General features: G+C 38.4%; 1 protein-coding gene across 1 annotated transcript in view; it reads left to right on the top strand.

Moving 5' to 3' along the window:
* The window catches only part of SUSD5 (sushi domain containing 5), a 40,338-nt gene extending 36,885 nt beyond the window's left edge, over positions 1-3,453 (top strand). The window contains exon 5 of the mRNA XM_027729164.2: positions 1,820-3,453. Within this exon, the coding sequence (XP_027584965.1) occupies positions 1,820-3,108 (1,289 nt within the window). The 3' untranslated portion in view covers positions 3,109-3,453. The remainder of the gene's footprint in view (positions 1-1,819) is intronic.
* The last annotated feature ends 4,121 nt before the right edge of the window (positions 3,454-7,574 follow it).

Consider the following 7,574-nt stretch of genomic DNA (forward strand, 5'->3'; position numbering starts at 1 on the left):
GGACACTGGGAACAGGAGAGAGAGAGGTCAATTGTTGGCACTGCTTTATCATGTGCAGGTTTCCCCCAAAACCCTTCTTGTGAGATGAGAAGACCTGCTCTACAGGACGATAGCTTTCACAGAGGTATTAACTCTCTGCACATTTTGTCACACATTTTGGTTTCCTCAGCATAACTGCTTTGATTTCTGGTAGACCCAGATGCTATTCCAAGGAAAATACCTTTTGTTAATGCTCATTCTGTTTTGGCACCTGGCTTAAGCTGTTCTGGCAAAAAGTGAGCTGGTGGGAGCTGTATCACTGCTAAGTGTTTTTGGTCAGACTGGTTTGACAATATTTCTAATCTTTTTTAAGAGTAGACCAAATATGGTTCTGCCAGAAGTCTGGGAAGCAGTCTCCAAGGAGAATGTGACTCAGGCGGGAATTGAGGTGGGCCCCAGATGAAAATGTAATGCAAAATTGGTTGAGTGTAAAAAGGCAAAAAAAAGATAAGGCTTTATGAATGCATTGATCTGTAATACAGATTCTCCTATTAATTTCTTGTTTCCTGTGCCATGCCTGGTCTATTGCTTCAATGTCTTCATGAAAGACTAAACACTCTCTTAAAAAGAAAAATTCTCACCATGATTCAGTTTGTTTTATTTTCCATATCCCAAGGCACTGTTTTCTATGACTTTTAATGCCAGCATAAATCTCAGCAATTACATCAACTTTCTAAGGAGTAAAACTTGTGTGAGCTGAAAATCAACCATCCTGTCCAGTTTGGAAAATGTTTCATTGAGCTAAGCTTTTAGAAGAGTGGAAGAAATATAAATTACAATGCATTATTTCATTCAAATTCAAACATTTAGCTTCATGCTTTAAGTCAAGCCTATTTTGCTTTGAGTGCTAGGTCTGTTGAGACATGGGGAGTATTGCTAAATTAAACTCAAACTTTGCAATGAGTCCACTCCTCTGTTACACTCTGAGGTGTTTTTTACCAGTTTGATTTTGTTTTTTTCCTTTCTTTGGTAACATTTCATTTCTTAAAATTAGAAGCCTGAGAGTTGCTTACAGACAGTATTATCATGATACCTAGGAGTTAGGCTTTAAGTATTGGATTTAAGTTCTTCAGATGAAAACAAGCAGAACTCAAAGTCAGCTTTGGTGGCGGGGTCTGCCTCAGGCAGCTTTGAAGAGCTCTCATGGAATGAGAAAGACAGTTCTGGCTCCAGGTGTTGTAACATTGCAACACCAAGGTAACTGAAGAAAAGCAGTTTAATGATAAATATGTACCTTGATATTTTGAACATAAGGTACTCCATATAATCCTTTAAAGTCATCTGGCTCAAAAGGGATGAAGTTGCTGTAAAACTTCTAGTTTAGTTCGGGTTGGGTTTTCTTAACTGTCAATTAGTACTTGATTGCTTTTTGCTATACCTTCCTCTCCATGCACATTTCTTGCTTGAATGTGATGAAATTCTTTTTCCAAGTCTGGCAGAGTCATATCAGGGAGAGTAAGTTTTGAGAGAAGTATAAGCAACTGAAGGAAGTCCTCTAATTGCAGACAGTAAGTTATTTACACACATTTTTAAATCTGGAAAGGTAAGATACTAGCAGTTAGTGTTGGCGCTTATCTGATTTTTTAAAAAAATTTATATTGAGTATCAGCTTATGGTGGACCATGTCCCTTTCAAATAAACAATAACATAGAATGAAAAATACTGTCTAAAAGTCACTCTTCATTGTACCTTTCTTCATGGCTTTTTGCAACAAATCATCCCAGAGCTTTCCTGGAGAAATTAAATGTTGGCTTCTGTGGTTTGTTTTTAATGTTTCTAGATGAAACCGAGGCACACATTGACTATGAAGATAACTTTCCTGATGACAGATCAATACCTGTTGTTGAGAATGAACATAGCAATGGCAAGGAAGAAATTGAGCAGGAGCAAGAACAGCTTTCGTTCAGTAAAAGTTCAGAGGAAGGAAGAACTGGAAGCACCAAAGGTGTTACTCGGGACACAGACACTTCTGAAAAAGGAAGCAGAACACCAACTGAGTCCCCTGTGTCACTTCTAAGCCAAAAAAACTTGTTTTGGTTTCCATCAGAAACTTTCAGTGAACCTGAATTGGAGAAAGAGACAGATGATTCTACTAAAGCACAGTTTCCTGAAGGTGATAACCACATTGGAGGGAAGACAGTCTATGATGAACCTGGTGCCAAAATGTTTTATGACAGTGAAGATTTCCCCATTGGACCCATTCTCACAGCTAATGATACAAAGACAGTGATAGATGCAGTTGCCATTACTGATGAATCATGGTTAGATGGTTATCCAGTAACACAAGAGGTGGTAGAGGAGGAAGTAGAGGAAGAGGAGGGCGATAAAGTTGATGGTTCAATGGGAACAGAAGACGACATCATCCTCACAACTGACCAACCAAATCATGTTGAAGTAAGAAAATCGGGAAATGGCAGCCCAGCTCCAGAGGAAGGTTTAACACAGATTGTGGCAGCAACAACAAGGATAGATGATGAAGGGGCTAAAGAAACACCAGCATCACTTACATCAGCAAGTGGTCTGGAGAACTTCAGTGTGAGCAGAGGTTATGATGATGCCACAGGGGAACATCCAGCTGCATCTCTGGAAACTGTGACTCAGGAGCCCAGTACAACAATACTGTTTGACATAACCAGCTTAAAAACATCCATGTCAGAAACCTCTGTCATGGTCAGCCCCTCCGATTACACTCCACACACAGAACTAAAAGAAACAACCACCTACCCAGAACAAGTAGCAACCACTGCACCAGCTCCAGACATCTTTACTGACACAGCATCCCAGGAATTAGCTGAGCAAGAAAATCTCACCCAGGGCCTTGGAGAAAAGCCTGTTCCCACTTCCGAGCCCTGTGAGGGAGAGGATTGTCCCAAGTCCAGTAAGGGTGCTATCATAGCAGTAATTGTGATTCTTCTCTGCTTGTTACTGGCTGCAGCTGTACTGGCAGTGTGGTTTTTCAAAAAACGGCAGCAGAAAAATTCTGTCTATAAATTAAATGGGAGGTGTCAACCCAGACATCATTGCTACCATCACTACCATCACCAGCACATCGAAATGCAGAAAGTCTAACCATGGCCTGTTTGGCAGAGATGCTAGAGATCAGAAGAAAAAACATACTGATGCTAGAAGGATCACATGACTCATGGATGCTAAAATCCAGCAGTGCAGAAAGCAGAAGAAAAAAACAGTGCTAAAAGAACATAGAAGACAGAAATAAATTTCAACCTTTTGAAGTCACAGTTTAGCATATTCGACTTTGCAGAACTAAAGAATCTGTACATTTTTATCACAAGGGTCTTTTGGAGACATCAGCAGGACACAAGCATGCTTGGTACTACACCTACAATTTGTTCTGCTTTTACATTTTGCTCCTATTAATAATAAATTAATTGATTAATTTCTGTGTTACCTGGTTATAATGTAATGGTAGGGCTGGTCAGGCCTTTTTGGTCTATTCTCAGTGGAAGAGGAAAAGAAGGAGAGAAGAAGGGAAGAATAAGAGACGGATATTTTTGGAGCATCCACACATGTGGTGTTTGTTCCCTTTTTAGAACCTGCCCAAGCTGGTCAGGATAAACCACAGTAACAAACTATTACCTGATGTGTCTTAAAAAGAAAAACTATATGCTACCATACTTTAATGGATACTATTGCAATGATTACTAAGGTTATTTTCTTCACCATTGTGAATTTAACAAGCCATGAATGTTGGATCATTGTGCTATTTTTCTGGAAGGTGTTCTTTTAGCCTTAGTGAAGAAATTCCATTCTCATCCTAATCTTCCTATAGAAATCATGATGTCTCCCTGGAATTCAGATAATACTGTTAAGTGCCATTCTTCCTTAAGTACCAGCAGGAGAGGAGTCAGAGCACCTTTGATTCCAGGTGTTAAGATGAATAGCCTCTTACTACAGAGCCAAACAGTGATGAAGCACTTTCCAGGGAAACTCTATACAATTAAGTCAGCTGCTTTTCTGAACATGATGTTGACTGACCAAGATACTGAATTTTAATTCACAGCCAGTAGTACCTCTGGCAACTGAAGCCATGTATAATACTTTTGCCATGTGAACTCTGTGGAAGGACTGATTTTTTCACCATTCTGCTCTTTCATTGGCTGGAGGGGTGTCTGGGATGGACCTTGGCTATGGGAGATGGGTAGCCCTTTTGCATGCTGCTTATTGTGGTTTTAAAGATAAATCAGACCTGGGAAAGAAAGAAATTGCATCCAGTTGACAAAATGCAAACACTTGGCTTTTTAAACTGGTTGTTGGTGTAAAAGCACAGAGGCTTTTCCAACAGCATGTTCCATTTTCAACAGTTCTGAAAATAAATAGGGAGAGAGGGGAGCTAGAATCCTTTAACATAGTGTGAGTTTAGTATGAAGTACTATTCCTTACCCTTCTGAATGAACAAGAGAAAGTCTGGCAACTGTGAATAATCTGCAGGTCAGAAATAAATTCATCTGCCACTCAGCCTTAGTCAAAATACGCCAGTAGTTCAACACATTAAAATATTGGAGTAAGAAAAGGTGCCTGGGTGGGGTTCACCCATGTCCACGTTCTGCCTTGAGCCACAACGGTCACCATCTCTAACTCCATGGAAGGCAGGGTTTACGAAACGGAGTGCCGAATCGGGCCCCTCTTACACGCAGCAATCAATCTCAGGGCTGGTAAGCAAAACAAAGCATTTTTAGGTGATGGATATACGTTATCTTGGAGAATTTGACCTCAGAGTGGTAAGAGTTGAACCTAGTTGCCTGGCAAGAGCCGCAGTAAATAAAGAAGGACAGAAATTGTACAGATTTGTAAATATGTCTCTGACATACACGTGACTTTATGCTTTTAATGCATTCTAGACTATGAAATAACCTAGAATTTCTGTTGTAAACTATTTTTTTAATGCGGAAAAAACCCCCAACAATGGATTTTGCACTAAGCAACTTTATGGAGACTGTTAACTCAACTAAAACTTATCGTCTGTAATCCCATGGAAACATGCTGAAAAATAAACAAGGGAACATCCATTAAAAATATTGCTTAACTGAAAGGTACAAGTAGGTGTTACAGTTCTGTGTAGCATCATTCAAAATGAAAAGTCAATACTATTTGGCTCAGGAACTCAACATGTGAAAATGAGACTCAAAATATAATTACAAACACAAATTGTACAAGGATCTTATTTGAGACTTAAAAATACTTGTTATTCATGAACCAGAAAAAAGTGTACATTAACATAATGCTTTGGAAGTATTTAAATAAAAATCAAGTTACAAAAAAAACAGGAAAGGAAGCACTTGTGTGTGTTCTTGTGCGAATCATCCAGTTTGCCCATATGTTTATGAAGAAAAGATAGGTCTGTTACTTTCATAAGTCTTGCAGAAGATACTTTGATATTAAAAAAATTAGCTGAAAAATGTATAGCTTAGACTGTCAGCCCAGTTCTGCTTTAGAACATCTACCCTCTTTTGCAGAATCATCTCTTTGTACTCACAGTATTCACTTAACCAGAATGATTCAGAGAGTTTGGGAAAACTAATAAACAGATGATCTGTTGCTCTGGGATAAAAGTCATGTATCATTCACTTCTAGTGAAACTACGTATTACAGGAGGCTGGTTGGAACCTGCTCACTGGGGTTAAAACTGAGATATGATCTCCCTTCCCGCTCCTTTCCATTAACAGCTACCTGTTAACTGAGCCTCCATTTCATACAGATCATGTGCTGCTGCGTCTGGACAGAGACTGTATAAATTTGCTTCAGCTGGCTGAGAACTGATGCTGTGGGATGAAACACAAAGCTACTGGCAGTATCTGGGGGCTCAAACCCTTGCAACCAAAAGGTGTTTGCTCCCCTTTGTACAGAAACAGTGTTCATGCATTTTAGGTACTTACTGCGTTCTCAGGCTGAAATCCCCTCAATTTCTGTGGTTTTCCTTGCATTAGTCAGATAGATGACAATATATGGTTTATTGTGTTGTTACTGCCTTGTTGCTTAGTGTACCTCAAAAGCTATTATGCTGCAGATTTGTTGCCATGGGCATTGGACCCAGCATAGATTGATTTTTTCTTCAATGATTTACCTTTTTTCAATACCCCGTTATTTGTCATGCAAAGATACAACATAATACATAGCTGTGAAAGACCAGAATATGTAGCTATGAATGACCATTTAGAAATTAGTCTTAATAAGAAATTATTAGAACATTGTAAGACTTGTCAAACTACATGGTTTCCATCAGTTCAGGATAATACTTAATTAAATGAATTAAATGTTTAATTCATTTTCAAATAAGTGATAGTGAGAACGGGGCAAACGCAGAAAGCCCTTTTTCTTTTTTAAAGTCGGCATTTACGCAAAATTACTCCTCTGATCCCAATGTTTCCATGTGAAACTAAGCAAATTTCATTACTTTGCAAAAGAATTAATCAGGAAAAAAAGCTCATTTGGTACTTCATGCTGCTTAAAAGACCTACCCATGAGATATATCAATGGGAAGAAAAAGTTAAAAATAATCCAAGATTAGAAAGTTCTTCTACAGGAAAGGTTAGCATTTATAAACTTCAAAATTTGAACTCTCTACAGAATTTAGTTTCCATATATCATCAGCACTCTAAAGAGAGAGAAGAGAGGAAGGAGAAGAGATGGGTGTCTAAACCGCTGAATATTTCCTTGCCAAAAATAAATAAATAAAAGGTATCTATTTATTTTAATATTTTTTCCTAGGCACTGAAGAGGACTTAAGATACAAACCCCTGATTTGCTGGGGCATGCAACCCAACTTACTTTGGCTATTTCTTACTTAATTCCTTTTTTGTATATAGCTTAAACTCTCCACACTAGGTCATTCAAGTCTTGAGTCACCAGGAAAAAGAAGTCGCTGTTTAAAGTATGGCAGACAACCAAAAGTTCAGACAGCTGCAATGAAGGATTAGTTGTGGGTTTTTCTCACTGCCTTGCTACAAACTGCATCACAGCTCTATGTTCAAACATTATTAAAGGGGAATGTTTTCTCTGGCACTGACTACTTCTCCCCACAGTCTAAGTATTGAATTTTTTTAACTGAAGTAGCTTTGGTTTACAGCTCACATTAGAACTTAAAAACATATTTCCATAGTAGCTGGCATATGCAAGCAACTGTTTATTCTCAGTACCAGTCATAATAAACACTTGTACTTTTATAATCCAACAAATCACAACTCCATTTTCAGAGCTGTATAATTTGCATGCTATTTAAACCATTTTTCATGGAGACTCTCTAGAAATTGAAAGATTTTCCAAGTCTGCCTCCATTATCAATACAGACTAATAATTCATTGTAAAGGATGTGAAGACATATGGTGGGAATTAATGGCAACAGTCTATTGAGAAAAAACTTTGTAAATCAGAGCATTCTATCAGACTTCCGTAGGGATAGTTTGTCTTGAGGAGACCTATCTTTAATTCTGCCTCAAACTTGCTCTGGAAAGTATGGAGAAATGACACCTCCTTGGCTGGATGGGCTTTTTGAGTGAATTAAGAAACAGCATCTGACT

Source organism: Pipra filicauda, unplaced genomic scaffold (genome assembly GCF_003945595.2).
Source record: "Pipra filicauda isolate LSUMZ 115617 unplaced genomic scaffold, ASM394559v2 scaffold137_size4652046_pilon, whole genome shotgun sequence".
Lineage (NCBI taxonomy): Eukaryota > Metazoa > Chordata > Aves > Passeriformes > Pipridae > Pipra > Pipra filicauda.